At 40.4% G+C, this 22117-nt stretch overlaps 2 protein-coding genes across 2 annotated transcripts in view; one reads left to right on the forward strand and one right to left on the reverse strand.

Moving 5' to 3' along the window:
- Positions 1–4142: 4142 nt before the first annotated feature.
- DCLRE1A (DNA cross-link repair 1A) lies at positions 4143–19758 on the reverse strand. Its single transcript, XM_059851991.1, has 9 exons — positions 18628–19758; positions 15630–17120; positions 14152–14285; positions 12878–12996; positions 11239–11382; positions 10203–10348; positions 9082–9236; positions 5556–5697; positions 4143–4926 (listed from the first exon to the last, which is right to left on the reverse strand). Exons 1-9 carry the CDS (start codon positions 19040–19042, stop codon positions 4760–4762), a joined length of 2913 nt encoding a protein of 970 aa, XP_059707974.1. The 5' UTR covers positions 19043–19758; the 3' UTR covers positions 4143–4759.
- A 235-nt stretch (positions 19759–19993) lies between these two features.
- The window catches only part of NHLRC2 (NHL repeat containing 2), a 32624-nt gene continuing 30500 nt past the window's right edge, over positions 19994–22117 (forward strand). Inside the window, exon 1 of the mRNA XM_059851992.1 lies at positions 19994–20362. Within this exon, the coding sequence (XP_059707975.1) occupies positions 20200–20362 (163 nt within the window). The 5' untranslated portion in view covers positions 19994–20199. The remainder of the gene's footprint in view (positions 20363–22117) is intronic.

The raw sequence follows: 22117 nt of genomic DNA on the forward strand, positions 1-22117 counted from the left end.
CTGAAATCATGGCTTCTGCAGGGAGGAAGATTGTGGTGGACAAGCAGGAGGGGTGGGAGGCAGCACCTGCCAGCCCTGGTCTTGCTGAACTGGGCTCCAAAGTCACTGCTGCTGGCATTTGTGTCCTCATGTCACCTTCTCCTCCAGGGCACTGCTTGTACCTCTTTTTCCCTGAGGTGGTGAACTTTCTTCCTCTTCCACCCCTAACAACTTTGAACTTTCAGTTCAACTTTGCTCACCTTTCCTTCCATACAGAAGGAAAGGTGAGCAAAGTTGAACTGAAATGCCCAAATGGGAAATCTTAGAGGTTTTAAAACTGCTTGGTTTATATAAGGACTTATTGGAAACTGGCACAAACTAGTGTCTATCTGCTCTGAGATACCAGAGCAGATGTGACAGAGTGGAAAAGCCTTTTCCCTGCCAGAGTATTTGCTGGAGATTTGATAACAAGGTGCCATTGTACAACAGTGGGTAAAGGTCCAGAGTAGAAAGGAGAAAGAGAAGAGGCAGCCAGGCAGTGCAGGGCTCTGCCCTTGTGGGCTGCAGCTCCTCCACCACCCCTCCTGCCTGCAGACAGCAGGTAGAGCTGCTTGGATGCAGTGGGCAGGCAGCAGTCAGCTCTCCTGTGCTGTTTTCCTCCTCTGCAAACAGTGACAGACTGTTTTATCCCTTCATTTCTGTTAGAGGCTGAGATAGCCTAGCTTTTCTCTGCACTGCTAGGGAGAACATTAAATTCAGCACTCTAAATGCACTTTTATAATCTGTACCACGATGTGAAACTTAAGTACAAGACCTTCAATTTTTAATATTGGTACTGACAAGCCTTCAGTATTTCCTGTGCTCATTCATGCTGGTCAGAATTCCCACTAGATACTAATACTGTGTGGTTCACAAACATTAACACTGAATTTTTTTGCAAATACACTTGGTTGGGAATGGTGGCTATTGAATAAAATTTCAAATTGCATTATTTCACTATAAATTCTTAACACATAAAGCAGCCAGTGACCCACCCTTAAAAGTAATGGTATTATTATTTGTTTTAGTTCTGAAATAAGAAGAAGCTGGTTTTCTGTAGGTAAGGGAGGATGGAAATGTTTGGGCTGTATTCTCTTGTTCTCCAAACTCACCTACTGCTTTTTTTTTCTCTACCAAAGAAAACTCAACAAAAGTCATTCAGACAGAGAAAACACATCAAAGCAATAACTGCATCTTTACCCTGACATGGAAATAACTCTCCCACAATCCCCCCCAAAGCAGTGTTCAAATTCAAAATTCATGTTCAGTCAAAAATCAATCCCTAATTGCACGAAGGCTGTATCTGAAGTCACACTTCCTTAAAAAAGAAAACAAACTTAAATGACAATTTATCCTCACAACCTTTACAAAGCTCACAGGAGCAGACAGGTTTGAACAAATAAGAGAAATATCCTTTAACTATGCCAATGGCATTCCAGTTCTTTCTCCACTCCAAGTTGCTATCAATTGTTATTTCACATCAAGGTTTAGAGAAATACCAGCACCTTGAAATTCCCTTTAGCTGCCCCTATGCTTTTATTCTGCAATGTTTCACATGTGCCTTCCCAGCAGCCTCCCCAGTGGTGGCCACAGGCCATGGGTGCTTTCATTTATCACAGCCAGCCTGAAACCCAGTGCCAGAGCCAGCACAGCCAGGAGCTGCTCTCCTCATCTCCCCTCTCTCCTCCTGCTAACCCTTCTCCAACAGTTGCTTTTAGCTCATTTTATCTGCCTATAGGGGTGATATGTAATCAGAGCAGGAGTCCTGATGGGAAATACAAAGTGATCCTTCAGAGGGGCTGGCTTTGGAAGCCAATCAAGCAAGTGCTATACAGCTGCCCCTGTCACTGGCTGTGCCTCCTGCCCTGAGCCTGTCAGCCCCAGACAAACAGGAAGAGTCTCTGGGATGTTCACAGCCCATCTTGCTTTAGTGAAATCTGGTGGTGTTTGTGTCAGTACAGGCTGACTCCTCCATGCCCCTGTCCAGGGGGCTTGGTCTAGTGTTTCCATGGCATCACAGAGGTCTAAGCCCCCTCCACTGACTGTGAAAAGGTGGCACCTTTGCTGTAGTCAGAATCCCCTCACTCAACCAAAAAAAATAAATACTTTAATTCATCCATCTCATTAGCCAGCACTGCCCAAAGACTGAAAAAAAATTCCAATTCTTCATTAGGAAAAGCAGAGCCAGACTCAAAGTCCTAATTAATGACATCTGTACAATAACATTGAAACTTGGTTTATCCCAGGTCTGCACTCCCCAAAGGACTTAAACTGCTGAGATCAGAGAGATGTCCCTTGGAACCACCAAGACAAGAGGAAAAGTCTTGTCATACATCTTTCCACAAAATTCTTGTTAGTTATATTTAGTTTTCCACATCTGTTTGCATGTCCTCCCACTCAACCTAATCCTGTTATGAATCTTCTTTATAATAAAGAGAACAAAAATAATGTATTCCTGAGATTGGATACTGAAAATACGTTTTTTCCATAAAAAGGAGGCCAAGTAAGTAGGTAAGATGGAGATCTCCTACCATGAATGTGGATGAAGTGCTGCAGAATTCATCTACACACAAAAACCAGCTGGTGGAAGTGCAAATACAAACCAGGGGGCCAATGCAGGAATACCTACAGCAGAACAGGGAACTGGAAAAAGCTTCCAGCACTAAAGACCTTCTGCTATGCTGACTGAAATGAGCCTGTGACCACCTGCTCCCCATCAGGGCAGGATTCACTGGGTCAGTCCAGCAGATGCCAGTGCCAGTTTCTTCCAAGATAGACCATTCTTGGGGGTAGTTTCAGAAATCAGTTTGCTTTTAAAAGAAAAAAGACCCAACCCCTCATTCTGGGTAACAGGCTAGAAACTGATAGCAGGAGGTGAAGAGCCACACAGAGGTAACAGGTGCCTCACACTCATCAGGCTGCACTGAAAGTTGAAATGTTTGGGTTCAGAGTAACCAGTGGCACAAACTGAGGGAACTGCAAAAGCAGGAACAGCATCAGCCCAGTGGGAGCCACCCCATCACACACACTCATTCTCTGTAGGAACAGTCATTCTTGAAAGTGCAACTATGGAAGCAAAAATATGTCCAAGTTGTGACCAAGATTTGACTTTAGGGTGCATAGCCCAGCCTCTCACACTCCATGCAAATATTAGCAAAAAGGCCCTGAAGGCAAAAAAACCCCATGCATAATTCCTTAACAATTCAACTGGTAAAAACAATCGCCTGCCAAATAGAATCCCCAAATTTGCTCTGATTTGTACAATGCATTCATTCAGGTTTGGTACTTGCAAAAGCCATAAAAGATACTTCACACACCTCCAAAAAGGAGTGGAATCCTAGGAATGAGCACTCCAGACCAAGACAGTTACCAGTTCTTGTGACAGCCAGCTAGCACTATGCATGATGTAAAACAAACTTCAGATTCCTTTAAATGCTTAAATTAAACTGAAGCATTTAACAATGCCTTATGTCAGTGAAATACTCAGTCACAATTCTCTTAGTACAAAGCATCTTTTTTGCCATCAGTTCCTCAGTTATTTCTCTCACAAGACAAATAAAACAAGCGACTTCACATTACAGAGCTCATCACTCAAAGACAAGGATCTGTTTATACTTGCACTCATCATTAAAAAAATGTTTTTACAACATAAAATAGCATTGAGGATTCCAGACAAGCCACTCTGAGGGGCTGGGGAATGTCTTCTTACATGTGATTCTACCCTGGAACTTTGGAACAGTTTTTATTTTAGTGATTAAAATTTTACTACTGTGCCTGCATGCACCCACATACTTCAGTACATAAACACCAGGCAGATGCAAAAAAAAGCAGCACTGGATAATCTGGTAGGAATCAGGGCAAAAAATGCAAAGTGAAATTTACCTTTCTTGTTTTTCCAGAATTCAGGTGACAAACCTGTATATAAACAACCCTTCAAACCCCAATGGGGATTGCATGGTGAGGAACCACTTCTGTGCTTTGAACACCTGCTGACAACTGGCACTACACAAGCAACTTCAGACAAACAACATACACAGCACATTGACCAAAGACAGTGCAGACAGATTGTTCAGGTTAGCAACGCTGGCACTGAAATAAAATGCATTTTCCTCACAAAGAACACATAGGTATAAGACATACTTTTTATTTTAAAAAAGATCACTTAAAAAAAAGGCAAAAAATCTTGAGCAGAATGTAGAAGTGTCTTCTGTAAACAATTGTCTAAAGTACATACATATGCTGCAGGAGCCTATGTCAGTACTCTCTCACAAGTTAAGTTTTTTTAAACAATATTTCAATCACTATAGTCAGTTCTGTCTCATGAAATGAGCTTCTCTGAAGCCTGAGTTGACAGCATGTGACATAGGCTTAGTATTGTCTCATTTATTACAATAACTTATTTTCAGAAATTATCCTGGAGACTGTTGAATCCCCAGCATTACACATCTGAGCACCTCCACAAACTGAGAAAAATTAAGAACAGGGGAAAATGAGTAAGATAAAAATAACCTAAAATATGAACCTGCAAAAATGGTATGTTATGGGGAAACAAAAAGTAGTAGATACACAAGAAAGCAAGGTGCCTTTTTTTTCTTTTCCCAAATTTATCTCTTTCTTCAAAGAATGGCAGTTTAGTCCTCCCTAAAGAAAGCTTCAAGGAAAAGGGAGATAAATAAAACTCACAGGAACTCAATTCCCATTCCAGTCCAAATTCCTTTGAAATATACATTCTTCTTTATATTTATTTATGCCTATTGCCCTCGGTCATCCAGTCTCTAAAATGCATTTCCATCAAGCTTCTGTCTCTCCAGTCACCAACATTGACAGTGGGGATGATTTTCTGTGGCTTCAACCACTGAACAAAACGCTTCATTTCCAGGTAACTGCTGTGTTCACTGTAAGGAATCCCTGAAATGAAAACAAATCACAGCCATCTGTCAGGCCACTGAGCTTCCTCCAAGCCTTCCAGCTAAAAAATACCTTAGATAAAAGAGTTTTTTTAATTCCTATTTGGGATCTAAAGTTTATAGCTAAGGTAAAACTACCTCCCTCCCTCCAATTTTCCCTTCTAGAAAAATTACCTTGCAGTAAGTCACCAAGTCATTCATCAGTACAAGCTAAGCAACATCAGTGACCTGGTTAAAGGAATGTTAAGGGTTTTAGCTCCACCCACCAATAAGAATTGAGAGGAAGACACATTCTTTCAGAAACAAGTAAGTCAGAATGAAATCTTGGCTCTGGAACTACATTGCCACCAGCATCAGTCAGGCCAAGACTCCATCCCTGAAGTCTCTACCGGTATCAGGTGAAAGTCTTTATTTGCATGACAATGACAGGTGCAAGATGTATGTAAAAATCTGCATTTATGGTGTTCTCAATTACTCATTTCACAGACCTCTCCTGAAGAGACCTGTTCAGTTTCTCAATGAAAGCACCAGAAAAAGCAGCAGTTAAAAAATCAGTAGAAGTTTCCAGAATAAAAATAGGAAAAGCATCCACACAAAGCCAAATGGACTGAATCTTTGCCACTCTTATACCATATATAGTGATTTTTCCTCTTGTCTGAGGCTTGATATCCTCCAGAGTAAGGCATGAATCAGAGTAGGTCCACCCCGTAGGTTTGAAAGCCAGAATTTGATCAAAATTCTCAGAAAACTTATTCAAGTGATCTTGCAAGCCCTGTGGAAAAAAAAAGAAGAGCATATACTTAATCCCATGAAAGAGCTAATTAGACTAAAGGTTGGCCATTTCATGATGGAGAGGATTCAGAATACATTTTATTTTCATGTGCTGGTATTTTTTCATTTTAATGAGTATCTACCCTGAAATGATTAATGACAAATATTGACATTTTGTCCCTTAGGACAACTTGTCCCTTAGGATCTCAATTTCTCCATCTGAATTAGGCACATATGAACAGCTATGCATCACAGATTAGAATACATAAGGAATAATCACACCTTCTTATAAATTTTGCTCCACAAATTATTCATTTCCTCCTCTAAACTAGAGGTCAGCAGCTGAGTGGAGATAGAAGATGGTGAAATCCTGCTTCAGTGCAAAATTATTACAGAGGTTTTGATACCTGCTTATGCCCACAAGTAACCAGATTTAATTAATCTACCCAAAAAACTTACAGCAAGCCAGTGCACGAGCTAAGTATTGCTCTGAGCACTAAACCATGTTTTACCACCTCTCCAAGACAGGAAGGAAACCACCTCCCATCTCCTCACTCTAAAAAGGAAATTACCTTGAAAAATTTCTAAGTATGCTTTATGCAGGCATGGGATTGTACAAAGTCAGTATTGCTTCAAGTTAAAAATAGAAAATCAATTTCATGTGCCCTGTATAAAATCTTACAGGCAAATTCCTAATCTGAAAGCCCTACAAGGTTACAGAACTCAAAATCAAACTTTATATTAGCAGGAGAGAGAGAAATACAAAATAAAGGCTGATTAATAAGGAGGGTAGAGGGGGATAGATGGGCTGTGACAGAAAATTATCTAACCTGTCAGACACTTGAGAACTCTAAAACAGGGCAGCAGAAGGCTGACACATTTAACAACACCATCAGTACAATGTCCAGTAGCAATATACAGAATCCATCAAACCAGGTACATAAAAGAATTTTTAAAAACTCTATCACAGAAGACATGTAATTCAGCAACAGGAATTATGGCTCACTGCTGTGACTTTGAATACACTGTGAATGTTCAGTTCTCACTTGATTAAAGGTATAACTGTAGCAGTCTAATTCTCCTTCACACTTCGTTTTGGGAGCATTAACATAGATTAAGGTAATTATTCACATATTTTTCTCCCCTTGCTCTAATGAAATCTAAATATAGTACTTCAAATGCAATGATTATTATATTAACAATGCTAATCTGCTTTTGAGTTTTGTTATAAATCAAGTGTGCAACAGTCACATTAAGGATGCAATTTCAAGCTTATAAAAAAATTATTTGTGCATTTCAATCACTTTCACTTCTGAAAGTCTCACCTCAATGCCAGTACAAGACTTTGCTGAGTTAAACAACATGAAAGATTAACAGACCCACAGAACTCAGCTCCCAGGAAAGTTTCCACCACATAGTCAAGTTAGGCAAAAGCCTCAATTTTTGAGTTACAAAAAATTGTTTGTTGCAAAAGAACCATGCATGCATTTTGGAAAAGATGGCCTCTTTCCCCAAAACAAATGACTGCTGTGTTTGCTCATAACAAGTCCATTTTAAATACTCATTCCAATTTCTTCATTTATTGCTTTATCCAACGCTGTTCTAAACCTTCACCCTTTTGAATGGAAAATGTATTTCACTGCTACACCAACCTCCTTCAATCACCATGACAGCCTGATATTCAGAGTGTCACTAAAGTCAGCAGTGTACACAAACAGATTCCATAAGATAGGAAAAGACTCAAACATGATTAAATATTTAATTTACCACCAGCCCTAACACCACTTAAACTCATCTGGCTTATTCAAGAACAGCCATTTGTCAGTACATACAGCAATCCCTGCATTTTACAGGGGTAAAACCAAATACTGCAGTGAAGTACCACAACTCTGGATTTGTTTGTGATTTTTTAAATATTTTCTTAATATATCTCAAATCCAAAAGTAAGATAAACGATGATATGAACTCATCTTTAGGCATTTAAAATTCTCCACATTTTACTGACAGTACATTCCACCCAGGCACTCCTCTAGTGCAGCCTCATTGGCACTCTGAAGTGTCCCCAGCATGCCCAGGCTCCCATGGACACATCATCACTAATGATGGCACTCAGCTCCACACCTGAGGGCACCTGCTGTCAGACCAGGACTCTGACCCACTGGATCATTGTGCCTTTCATCTTCCCTGGCCCCTTTCAGGCTCCAGGCATGGCCTTTGTCACACTGGAGATTTGTCAAGAGCCTCCTGATTTCAGAGGTGAGACCCTGCCTGACACAACTGCCTCCCTCAGGGAAGTAAAGCTGCCCTTGAGGGATCCTCCACCCCTGAAAGTCCAGCTGTGTCAGTATCCATGCATGCTGAGACAGGTGACTTAGCAACCCAGAAATCTGCAGAAGAAACTAAAATCAATTCCTGTTAAAGACAGCACAACACACTAAAAATAAATCCATACATATTTCCATTACTCATTTTCTGCTCCACCACGGAAAACATCATGGAATAGTTAAAGCATTAAGATACTAAGTTCCATCTCCTGCAGCTCCATCCAAAACATATAGCCTTTTTTACTCCTTTTTAGGTCAACTCTGACCTCGACTTGTCCTGCAGCTACATACCATCTTGGTCTGAAGGATTTGCTAGAGATGGCACAGCAGGCCTGAAGCAAAACAGGAAAATTAATCCAAGCCTGTAAGGCATAAACAGCCACTGTTTTTTTTTCCTTTCTTCCAGGTTACTTTAATCTAGAGCCTGCTGCTTTACCTTACTGCCCTTCAGTATTTTGTCTATTTAGAATAACCTAGGAATTAGTCACATTTCCAAACACAGAAATTCCCAGAAAAAATGCTCAACAACAAAAACTCAGAGTCTCAAATCTCAACCAAATGTGCATTTGAAATCAACTTAGATGAAATCATGCTTTAAAATTATCTGGTTTACTTGCATTTGTGACAAATATTAGAGAACTGGTAGTTGGCCATGTTCATAGGCTGCCTCAAAACAGATGCTCACAGGCAGAAAATCCTTCTAGACTTTTCCTCCACTGGACCAGGTAAAAGACAGGCTGAAAACAGGAACTCCATGTCACAATGTATTAATTGCTAAGAGGACAGATCAGGCAGTCATTACATAAATCTACTTCAAAAAGACCTGCAAAGAGCTGGTCTTTGAACAAGCCTCACCTTATCTTGTACAAGTACCACATCGTGTTTGGAGAAGTTATTAATGTTTAATTGCATTTCATTCTCAATGTATTGCTACATGTCAAAGCCCCACTAAATAAATATGATCTGACAAGAGGTTAAAAAGCACCAAACACAGCACTGGTTGGGAAGAGCCAAGAGAATTTTACTAGCACGTTCATCAGCTGTCCATTTTCTGAACTTACCTTAAAATTAATTTGCATCATGGGAAGAACATGAAGCAAAGTACCCTTCCAGTCCACACTGATGAGGGAATTGACAGCTGCTGACTCCAAGCACTGCAGGGTTTTGTATTTGTCACGGGACATACTCGCTTTTGAGCCCAGAACTTCAGCAATTGCTTTAGGATTCATTAGGAAGAAATCAGATAAAGAAAATTGTAAGAGTTCTTTCTTGGATTGTTTTGGACAGTCCTGATTATTGTACAAGATAATTTTTACTATTAGAAAAGAAATCCATATTCAACAGGATACAGTGTTTCGTATTCTAACATTAAGAAGAGAATCCTGTAATGGGTGTTAAAAACCTTTGTCCCCTACATTTTAGCAGCAGAATTTTGTATGACAACTGGAAAAACAAGGAAAAGTACCCTAATAAATTCTAAGTCACATTTGTTTGGTAGAATGTTACTGAAGTGAACTGGTATTTACTCCAAAGATGCCAGAAACATGCAGTTTTTGGAATATATGACAAACAGCCCACATTGAAGACAGACTAAATTTCAGTGAGAGTTTTGTATTGATGATTTTAAATATGCACTAATGGTGCACATCTGCCTGCTCTGAAGCAGACATTTGGGCAATCATGTTGGTTCCTGGTGCTGTAACTGAGTGAAGCACAGCACACAAGATCTTCACTTAGTCAGAAAAGAGATATTATATAAACTGGAAGGAAAAGCTCAAAATAGAAGTCTAGTCTAAGAATAACATCCCTTTGCTGTTTCTTGAAATTATTAACAGCAAAAATGTCATAAAGACCTCATTTATTTATTTTTAATTGCTCTTAGCAATTTTCTCACCACAACAATCAAAGAGGTTCATGCAGTTAGTATATAAACTGGCCACATGTATATTCAGTGTGGGGGGAAGGTTGTAAACATGATAGAACACTATTTCTTTCAGAAAGTTAAAACTTATTGATTAGAAAACTTAAAAAATAGCAGGAAGATTATTAAATACATTTAATTTCTTTACACTGTATCTGAACATTCAGACTAAACAACCTTTTATATTTTCAAAAAAGCCATTTTAGCCACTAAATTAGACATTAGATTAGTTATTTGATCCACTACTTTTCTTTTACATACCTAAGAAAACTTTTTCTTTTCCAATGGAGTAAGTGCCACAGACAACTAGAGTTCGTGGGTTTAAAGTCACGGTCTCAAAGGCAATGTTGACAGCAAACTGGATAACGTCTTGCTGGGCAGGAAAAGTGTACTCAGGGCTACAGTATCTGGGGCAGGGAAACAAAATATATCACTTTGTTACAAAAGAAAAAAGACATCTGCAATTTCCATGAAGGTCCTCAAAACTCCATGTACTCAGGAAGTGAAAAAGACATTACTCTTCTATATAATAGCAGTCTATTAGAAACACTGAGGTGTCCAGATGAAATTGTTGCAACAAAAATCACACTGAGCATATCAGTGTTTTCTCTACAACTACTCACTTTCTGGTACTGAATTCTACATTTTCTTCTTCATAAATACCAAGTGCTCTTGCAAACTAGATATTTCTATCAGGTCCTGATTATATCCTTATATCTATTTTTTGTCATACATACAAAACCATAATATAAGTCATTACTCATTCACAGAAACATATGGGACAGAAATTAAAGTCTGCAGCTGGGCATTAGTCATCATTCACACCAAACCAATTTTATATAAATCAATCAGAGGAAGGTCTAATGAAAACTCCCAAAACTGATTCAGCCTTTTGGCATTCTTTCACCTTTGAATTCCTCCACACCTCTTTTAATAATAGAGTTGAATCCACTGCAAACTAGTGCTCCATAAACCTCTTGTTTTAAAGCTGAACCCTTAATGTATGAGTTTTGACACCCTAAATTTAATACCACTTATTTATAATAGGTGACCTGAGCAAATACTTCAGCATTTTTTCCACCACCACTTTCATTCTTTAATGTAACAGCATAACCAATGAACAAGCTACACATACATGTACTTTTAATAAATCTCTGCTTTTATTTAACACTAGAGGTAAAAAGTGTTATCACAGCAATGCCATTTATACTTACATCCATTTGGTTCCTATCAAGCCTTACTAAACTGAAAAGACAAAGAAAAAATTAAGAAAAAAATCAATTTCCAGCCAACTCACGTGGTATCAAGGTAAAGGGTGTGGACTTTCTGGCCCATCAGAGCAGGGTAGCGCTCCATGGAAGGGTCTGCTCTGAAGTCCCCAGTGTGCAGAATAACAGCCCCACTTGGCAAGTAGAAAAGGATCATTGCTGCACCTGGACAACTGAAACAAACAAACAAAAAAGCCCCACACAAATTATGTCAGCTCTCTATACTGATAAACTACTTTAAGAGATAGACCACTCTTTAGCAGTAGAAACATCTGCAGAATAGCACTTTAGATCATAGCTGCTACACAGACTAATTTAGCTAGAAATTCCTGATTTCTAAAGGAATTCTGCAGCTAATCCTATGGCCACACACAAGCTTGAGTTCTCATCTGAGATGGAAAGAAGAAACAAAAAACCCACATCAACAATAAAGCAATCAAACATTAACTGCCTTTTTGGGATGCCCCACCTTCTAGGCACTGCACAGATCCTGCCTCAGCTGCAATCATTCTATTATTTGATTCAAAGGGGAAACAGCACCCAAAGAGAAGCAGCATTCTCGCTCAGGAGAAACAGAACTGTATTGCTGAAGATTCATCTTCCTTCCTGCAGGACTTACTGGAGCATTTTCTTTTAAATTTTATTTGCAGATTTTAAATGTTGCTCCAGATCCAGAACTCCCTGGTTATAAATACAACTCCCTTACTGGTGACAGTGAATCCATTGTGCCTTCTGCCAAAGCTTTCTGAAGGGTAAGACTGGAAAACCTGAGTGGGACTATTTTAGATATCAGTGACCTGCAAAGGGTAAATGAAATCTCAAAAAAAGAAAAGCTGGCATGAAACGAAGTGAAAAGGACAGAATTGATGAACTCTTCAAGAAGCTGAACTTTGTAGCCAAGGTATGTACAGCTTTTAAATTGGAGCAGAGAATCAGAGGGACAAACAGAAAAAATGAGAATTATACAAATTACATAAGCAACAAGGCTTCCTTCATTCCTAGAGATGGTTCTCAGAGGACTTAATGGAGTTCTATCTCTCCAAGTATAAACAAATCCTACACTAAGCAATGCTCAGACCAGCTGTGAGACAGTCCTGCATTTCAATATATGTACTGCAGGGAAGGGAGTCTTCCTCTAGCCCATGGCCAAAAACAAGAACCAAGAGGCAGAATAAGAGCACAGGACTGGAAGTCAGGTGCTACTGAACTTTAAATCCAGCATTACCACATAGTGCCAGTCTAACAGACAAAATCCCATCCTTTATCACCAAATTCAGTAGAAATTTTGTCCAGATTTCTACAGCCTTTTCTTCAAAGTTCAATTTTCAAAATGTTACCTAGGTTATGTCTCTCACAGGATCCAAAGTACCATATTTTTCTTAAGCTCAGGATTTCCCTATCATCAGTTTAAGCTACAGAAACCTAATATATCTGATAATCAAATCTACTAGGTGCCCAACTAGACACCAAAAACCAGGAAGTCTTCAGACCACTAGGAAATCATTCAACCTCTCAAACAAAAATTATGGAGCTACACATGGTCAACACAATGTACACAAAAAAAAGTCAAATTCAAAAAAACTCTGTTTCATTTTTGAATTTAACTCATCTATTTCAAAAGCTAACTACCTGTAAGAAATTTTCCACAAGAAATGCAGTGATACCTACTGATTGGCATCGAGCAACAGCACTTTGATCCCATTGACCACACACTGTGTGTCCATGGGCAGCACGTGGACATACTGCTCCTGAACTCGGAGCTTGCTCTTCACCAGGTTGCCAGTTATCTGCAACACAGACAGGATTTAAAACAGGAACAAAGTCTGAAAGAAGCACTTTTCATTACAGAAACAAAAGCTCTCAAAGCTAGACTGGCTTAGAGAGAAACTAAAAGGCCCTGGGTATAACCAAGCCTTTCTGCAGCATTTCAAGTCTCAAAAAGCAAACTGAGAAAAGCTGTCTTCAGGTAGTAAAGTTTTAAAAGCCTGTCAACGGGCTATGGATTGGAATCAGAGGAGGTAAACAAGGAGGAAGATGATCTGTTGCAGACTATCAAGTCAAGAGGAAGAGATGGGTAAACACTTGTTTAAACAAGTGAAGAAGTTTCCAGGTAACAGGCCCCGGGACCTTATCATGGAGGACTGCAGTCACTCCAACTGCAAGGGCAACACAGGACACAAGCACTCCAGGAAACTTCCAGAATGAACCACAAGTAGTTTTTATGATGCAAGCTCAATGTGTTGATTAGGCAAGGTGCCCTACCACGTTAAAAGTAAAGAAGAGCTGGTTGGACATACAACAGCTAATGGCAGTCGTGGCCACTCAGCAGCCCAAAGTACAGGACACAAAGCATCAGTCTAAAATAATTCCACTTGCTTAACATGGAAAAGAGATGGATCATGCAGAATCTATTTCAGTCTTTCATCACTGAAATAGTTCAGAGAAAATGGAGCCAGATTCTTCATGATGCACACACACACACAAAAAAAAGCTACAATGTCAAGCTGCAAAACTAGAAATTTCAACTGTATTATTAGGGGAAAAAAAACAAACAGAAAAGGTAAGCACTGCAACAGGTTGCAAGGAGATATAGTAAAATCTGGCCAATGTTCAAAATTTGACTGACAAAAGACTTCCTGCAGTCTGATCTAACTTTGAAGGTAGACCCACACTGTGCAGGAGATTGGTCCATGTGACCACTACAGATCCTTTTTAATCCTGATTTTTTTTCATGGTATCTAAGGAGGGAAGTTTCACTAATCCTCTTGATCAGACAAATCAAAGTAAGGATTTCTCACAAAAAAAATGCACTTTCCCCTGTACATATCCACTGACCCAATAAAGGACCCCAACCACTCATCTTCTATTTACTTCCATCAGTACAAAAGTGAGTACAGCTGCCTATGGATAAAGTGGTATCTAGTAATCTTGAAAAGCCTTACCTTATTACAGTAGATTGGAAACCTGAAGTTTTTTGTTAGTCCACTGTAGTGGTCAGAGTGAAAATGAGTAAGGAAATAAGCTGTGCAGCCTTCAATTTCTCCATACTGGAAGGCATCAACTGTAAAACCAGTTCCTACAGCAAAGAGGGAAGGGAAGCCAGCCAGTAAACATGCAAAGTTCAGAACCAATTTCTAATCAGATGTTGCTTTTGTTTTGGTTTTTTTTTCCCTTCCCAATTAAAAGGTAATAGTTACTCTGCATACAACTGAAGGAGCCAGTTAAAGATTAACATGTTTTGTGTATCAGTCAACAGTTGCAGAAAGATTTTCACTTACCAAAATAAAATTTTCACAAATTGCTCACAAACAAATACTTTCAAAGGCCTCCCAAATATGTTGTTCAGCTGCCCTCTTATACAGATGGCAACTGGTTAAGCAAATAAGACATATTTATCTGCATTCAACTGGTATGCAATTTGCATTTTGGAAGTTCACATAGATTGAAATCTAATACTAATATTTTAACACTAAACAGGAAACTGCACCTTAACAGAACTGCATTTTGCAATCAAACTGCAATTCTTCAATTATTCTAAATTTAGTATTTCTCTTAAAGCATGCAATAACATAATTATTAAGCAAGCAACCTGGGGTTTTCAAATCTCTCTGCTGAGATGAAATGTGCCTGACTTGCCATTGTGTGCTTTCAGTGTTTGTACAAAGATGTTGCATAAAGACAGATGTACAGAAGACAACATTCTCTCTGCAAATACTTCTTTTAAATACAAACATACTGAGAAACAGTCCTTTTGGGTTTTACTTTCTTAAAACCACCAAACAGTGCACAGAACTAATTCAGCTGGTGGCACTCATATTTTTCATGTTACACAAATTTCCCAGATCTTCTAGAACTAGAAAGAGTTCCACTTAATTGAGGATAGAACTTCTGGTCAAAAAAGCATAGCAGTCTGATCTAAGTAAAAATCCCTAACCAAAAATCCCTCAAGTGTTTGAGAGGTAGCAGACACAAAACTAACTTTAGTGGTGTGAGCATCTGAAGCTATTTAAGGTGCTGAACCATCATCCTTTAATTTATCTACTTGCTTGTGGAGACCCTGAGAAATTCTTGGTTGTCTTCTTAGCTAAACTCCTCTGCTCTGTTTTCTTTCTTTGTTTTTATAGTTAAGTAAGTCTTATTTTAATATTATTGAAGATCAAATGCAAAATCATACTCAATTCTTGTATCTTAGTATTAAGGAATGATTGCTATTGACAATGCTATTTTCAGGCACAACTGAAGCAATGCAAAAAATTAATTTTAGGAATTAGAAGCATGTATCAACCAGATATATTTTAAAAATAATTCAAGAAAGTAGTTATCAAGAGTAAAATACTGAAGTCTAAAATTAGGACAAAAAAAACCATAGCACTCCAGCCAAAATAAATTAATCTCTACGAAAAACCAAGTTACCTCTCACCTGGTATTTTCTTGTAGAAGGGGCAGTGTTTTTTTCTTGGTTCTTCACCTGCAGCAGGTAATTCTTTAAATTTTTTTCTCCACCTTCGTTGGCCACCAGAAGGTACATCTGCAATGGCTTCATTTTTACTTGAACTTTCTGTAACTGCTTCCACATCTTCCACAGACCCCTCAGCCTTCCTTTTTTGCTGTCTGGGCCTCTTTCCATTAGGAGATAAAGCAGATACCAGGTGCAGTTTCTCCTTCAAACACGCCTCTCCTTTGTGCTCCTCCTTTGCTTTGGGTTTTAACCCAAAGAAAACACCAATGTCCATTTGTTTAAGTTCTTTGGCAGGACTGGATTTGGTGCTCACAGTTGCTAATGAAAGAGATGGCACTGATTTAGAAGAGATGGGGCTGGGAAAGCACACAGCAGCTGTACTAGGATTTCCTTTTTTCCCCACTGCTGTCTGCAAACTCTCCTGGTGAGCTGTTTTTCCAATTGCACTGGCAGTCATTTTATCTGTACCAGTTAAAATGTTACTTGGCTCCCTCGAAACATTACTCTTCTGTGCCAGAAGAGAGCCAACATCTTCTGTGTCTAGCAGCGATGATGTCCCAGTAAAACTCACGTGTGCAGAATCCAGAGCACAAGCACCAGCATCTTCTGACTCTGTGGCTCCTGCTTTGGCAGCAGAGGAAATGACTTCTGGCTGTTCAGCCTCCCTGTAACTACAAGCAGAAGAGGATCCACTGGCTACCACCCTTTGCTGAGGATCTAGATGCTTCAGTGTACTTTCTTCCCCACAGAGGGTTTTTTTAGTTATGAAATTTTCCATTTTTGCATGCTCATACTGAGGCCTCCTCTGTAAGAGAAGTCCATCAAATGTTTTAAATGCCACAGAATTGGAGTCTTCTTCTGAGTTCTGCAATTCAAATAATTTATTCTGTGATACTTTTACTTTTTCCTCCTCTTCTTCTTCACTTTCCTCAAATGTACTTAGTGGTGAGTAAGAAATTCCGTAGTCATTGAAATCCACTCCTGACTGTAGCAGACTTGGCTGACTTGCATCTTTCTCCACACACAGATGTTTTCCTGTTTCACTTTCTTGAGAGGATGCAAAATCAAAAAATTCAAATTTACAATGATTATCTGCTGTCTGTGGAAGCTGAAGTGTCTGCTGAGGTTTTTCAACACCTGCAAAGAAGGAAGTGCTTCCACTGATTCTATTTGGAGACTTCATTTGTGATGAATTCTGTACCATTGATGCACAATCATCGTCTGGGTCGTGCTTTATTTCAGTAGAGGGTTTCTCATTCCCTGAGGTTTCCTCTGCATAACTTGGGGAACAGCTGGGCTTTGCAGCAGTAGAACATGTCATCTTCATCTCCACGGGGGTTCCCAAAGGGTGTACAAGGTACTCCCCTGCCCTGTTTGCTGCAAGCAGAAAGTGGCTGTAACGCTTGTAGTGGGATGGAATAGTGGAGGTGCACTGCAGACCATCAGGACACTCTATGGAAAGAGTCAAACAAAGGAGCAATGTTAACACCTTTGCAAGTGCAGTTGGCACAGTTAAAATAAAAATCTCACATGACACAGCATTTTGTAGCTTTTTCTTATAAACACAGCTGCTGGAGGACAGAAGGCACAAATAAAAAGTAATTTTCAAGCCACAAAGGCCTCTTGCTCTGAGCTGAGCAATGAGAAACTTCCAGCCTAAAACCAAAACAGCTGCTGCTCACACAGCACTATGCCTGAATTATACAGCCCATTAACAAGAATACTTGACCCTGTTTCAATGACGTGCTCCTGTAATCACATGGCTTCTGGTTTAGAACTGTCTCACATTCAAGCAACAAGTTAAGAGAAACAGCCAGTGCACTTCAAATATAAGAAACAAACAAATAAACCAAATCTCAATTCTGAATTAACCTGAAATTACATTTTAAATTGCCTGATATTACACACTAAGAAAAAAAAGAAAAAACATTGTGCATTTACCTATATGAAGAAAACATTCAGTGTTGAAATGCTAGGGGGAAAAAAAAACCATACCTCTTTCCTAGGCCTTTCCCACTGACAATTTGCCAGCCTAACTTCTCAGGCTTTTAAAGTGAATGCATAAACCCACCAGAAGGATTTTTCACCTGTTAATCATGGGAGTAAGACAGATATGAGGTGTTAAAACACCTGCCTTAAATTAAAAGCACTGCCAAAATCAGCATGAAAGGACTTATATGTCAGTGTTCTGAAGAAGAAACTCAAGGAAGGTCACCAATATACAAAAAGTTGGTTGTATTACCTAAAACAGCCTTTACTCAGGTTTCCCGACTGTATGCTTTCTGTTTTACAAAAGTTATGAGGTGTATTAAGAATATAAATTGGATACCTGAATCTGTTCAGCTGTGGTATTTCCCCATGAAACTAGAATTTGGAATATGTCAGTTTTATTCTTCTTGTACAGAACTCAAAAGAAAACAGTTGTCTTATGATACAGGAATGTTAGTCTCTATTTCTATTTAAAATTTCTAAACCACAAGCTAACATTTCAAGTAAATCAGTTTATTTCAGCTTCCAAATGTCCACAGACAACTGAACAAATCACATATCAACATGAATACAAGATAATAAAATCTATACCTAAGGAGATAGAAACTTCATGTCAAAAGTAGCACCCTTGTGCCTGAAGGTTTTCTGACACTGTCATTATAACAGGTTTCATTATTTTAAATATGCACCTTCAGTTTGTTGAATGAAACCCTAAAACTTGATAAACAGCCATGAAACTTTCTCAGAGTTTTGAGATTAGATTCTGAAATTAGATTTTCATGTCAGATTTCCACATTTTTCACAAAGAAACAAAATAGGACTGATCAGTAACAACATAATAAAACATGATAAAAATCATACCAACTACCATTTCAGATTTTGAGCTCAATATAAAAACGAGGTTTACAACAACATTTCGTGAGAAGTTAGTAAGTTTTCTCTGAAAGCTTTTTTCTTACTCTATTCATACCTTTCTCGATGGGTCCTGGAGTTTCCAAACATTCATAGACGTGCCACTGAGGTGTCTGGACCAATAGCAAAGAGAAGGGCATCTGGCAGCTGGGACAGAATCCATCGTGAACAGGCTTTGTATTTTGTGAGCTCTGCTCTGCCAGGCTACCTACACTGTCCTGGGAGTGCACACTACTGTCTTCTTTACATTCATCCACCTCCTGACCTGCCCGTGAGCTCTGCTTGGCTTTCTGAGGTGTACCAGTTTTTTCTGTCGATTTATTTTTCCTATTTCTCTTTCTTTTTGGCCTGCCTTTGCCAACACTTACTTCCTGCACAGGAGTGGAGATGCTCTGTGAGTTAATCTGATGTTTTCGCTTCCTAATGGATTTGTACTCCCAAATGTCCTCTTCCAATAAAGCATCTTCAGACATGTCAACACATTAAATATTCCCCTTTCTTTTAAGCAACAGTTCACAAACCTGCCTTTCCTCCCACTAATATATTTTCTCTTCCCTCCACTCTTCACTATCTGAGAAAAAGCTCCAGAAGCCCATGTTAAAAAAGCAACACTGGCCCACAAACCAAGCAGCAGTCCCTGATGGGACAGGAGCATGGTGGATCCTATCCCAAAAATAATTCAATGAGCCTCTCTTTGTCGATTTGCAATTTCTCCTGTCACACAGGGCCCGACTCTGCAAGGCCTTCCAGGGTGAGCCATTGCCTTCAGCTTGCCTCCAGCATCGTCAGCTCCACCCGGCCTCGGCGGGGGCAAGCAGACTAAAGATTCCTGCCCGAGCAGGAAAAAATCTAAAACAAAACGAGGAAGAATTCAGCTACGAGATCATCATCGGGCTGTCCCGGGATGCTCCTCCGGCGTGTCCCCCCGGAGGGCCCTGTGATGCTCCTCCAGAGCGTCCCTGTGCTGCTCCACGGTGCGTCCCAGTACCTCCGAGCGCCCGGGGTGCTCTCTGGGATGTCCCGTGCCCCGGAGTGTCCGGGTTGCTCCGTGGGATGTCCCGACGCTCTCGAATATTCCGGGATGTTCCCTGGGATGTCCCGGTGCTCCCGAATGTCCCGGGATGTTCCTTGGGATGTCCCGGCTCCCGCCGGTCCCGCGGGTGGCGCCTCCTCGGCCGTTTCCCGCCGTGGCCGCGCATTCGCTTCCGCAGGTTCGTCACAGCGGCAGTCGCTCAACTTCCCCGCTTCTCCCATAGCATGCCCCCCAAAAAGCCCCAGATCCCCCCGTTTAAAGTAATGGAGCCTGGTTTCGACTTTTTCCGGTACTGCTCAATTTTTACATATGAAAAACGGTGAAGCAGCAGGACGGGAAATACGGGCTGTGTTGAATCTGCTGCGCGGGAATCTCCACCGTGGGCTCCCTCTGGGAATGTGCTGCAGTGGAAACCAAGGATACGTAAAAACACGGAATAAGTGAGGAGTTCCGGCTTTAAGACAGACGAGTTATTGCGTGTCTGTACTTTGTGCTTTATTTTCTACTTCAGTCGCGGTTTTCCGCGCTGGCGCCGCGGGCGGTGCCGAATGTGCGGCGGTGAAGCGCCAGGCCGGTAAACAGCGCCCGGGTGAGGCGATGGCGGCGGGCGGGCTGGCGGGGCTGCTGCCCGCCCAGACACAGCTCGAGTACGCGCTGCTCGACGCCGACACTGCCCAGGAGAAGGAGAACCTGGTCTACCAGTACCTGAAGAAAATGGACAGCCGCGAGCGGGACCTGACGGTGCCCGAGCTCGGCGGAGGTGGGTGGCGCGGCCCGGGCGGGGCCGGGGGTCTCCCCGGCAGAGGCGGCGGAGCCCCGGCTCTCCCCGTGTGGGGTTTGCCTGGAGGTGCCGCTGCCTGCGAGACCGGGCAGGGCCGGCCCCGTGAGCCGCTGTTTAAATGGCACTTGAACTGCAGGAAATTTCACTCCTGGTAGCGCCAGGAGCGGAGGGCAAGGCAAAAGAACCCCTTTAAACATCCTCTCTATGGTACCGGCTGGAAAAACACGTTCTGTAAAGTCTCTCTTCTAAATCTGTTCCCATCCGTACTGTATATTTATATCTGTCGCCTGTGGTCATAGTGAGAAGCTTGCTAACTCTCCGTGCGTTCTCTGAGCTCTCTTGGTTTCCCGGAGCATCCCTGAGGATGTTCCCCAGCTCTGCTCCATGGCTTAGCCTTAGCGCTTGTCAGTTTTCATGCCCCGGGTAATACAAACTGTGCTGGAGATGTCACTCATTCTCCTGCGGTGGTTTGCCCCTCTCACACATTTCTGTCTTTCCTTGTGGCAAGGGGGAAATCAAAGGTTAAGCCTTGTAAGATCTTGCAAGTCCTGCTCAGGGTCTTTTTAACCTTTGAGAGGCTCCCTGCGGCTGTGGGAGCTCACATCACACTGCAAGACAGAGAGCTCAGGAGGTGAACTTCACGGTTAAAATCACACATATCATGGGAATGAATTACAGATTTTAACCTGTGGAGCAAAAGGAATGCTCTCTCTCTCTAGATTTGGGACCCTGAATTGAATTTTAAGTTTTGCCATCAGTATTGTTTCAGTGTTCTGTCAAGGCTAATTTTCTCCTCTAAAAAGAGCTCAAAGAAATAGCCAATATATACGAAAGGTATTTTAATTCTAATGAAAAGGGAGAAATTCTGTAAAATATATAAACTACCCTTTTCTTTTGAAAAGTGAACAGCAAACTGCCTACCCTGTGGGAATAATGCATATACTTGAATTATTCTCATTATTCTCTCCAAAGCTAAATGTATGTGCATCCATTTATGTTTATAAATATATGGAGATACAGTCCTCCTTTTAATGAAACACAAAACAAGCCTCCTGCTGACTTGAGTAGGAATAGCTTCTGCAGCTGTAAGAACTTATTTTCTGAAACTGTCAAAGTGAAAGTTCAAAAACTAGTTAGCTTTGCATTTTATCATAACTGTCATTTCCCTCGATAATTTTCAGAAATGCTAAGAGATAACACTGTCAGGCCACATTCTAGGATATTTATTCCTTATCTTGATACCTCCAATGGGGTCAGAGGAGAAAAGAATGTTTTCATGTCTCATGTCAAATGTTTAAAATAAATGACAGGAGTACTGTCGTGTGTGTCTGAAAAAGTTGTCATTCTTCCCATGTGACAGAATTAATTGATACCTTTGAAAATCAAGATCAAAGTTATAAGCACAAGAATATTCCAGTAATCTCTAAAATCAGTTCTTTACAAAACTGTTGGAAAAAATCATTAAGAGTTTAACACTTTTAAACTTTTAGTCGCCTTTATGTGAGTTTTAAATAATTGATTGTTACCCAAATGGTATTGTTGGGGGTTGAATAATGTAGAACATGTTTTAAAATGTACAAAATCTGTTCTGAGGCTTACATGTTCTTTCAATTAAAAAGTGCCTATATAAAAATACAAACTATATTTTTATATTACAGTGAATCTTATTGATAATATTTTCATTTACTAATTATGAAGAATTGCAGAACATAAGGATGAGTTGCATAAATAAAA

Source organism: Haemorhous mexicanus, chromosome 7 (assembly GCF_027477595.1).
Source record: "Haemorhous mexicanus isolate bHaeMex1 chromosome 7, bHaeMex1.pri, whole genome shotgun sequence".
NCBI lineage: Eukaryota > Metazoa > Chordata > Aves > Passeriformes > Fringillidae > Haemorhous > Haemorhous mexicanus.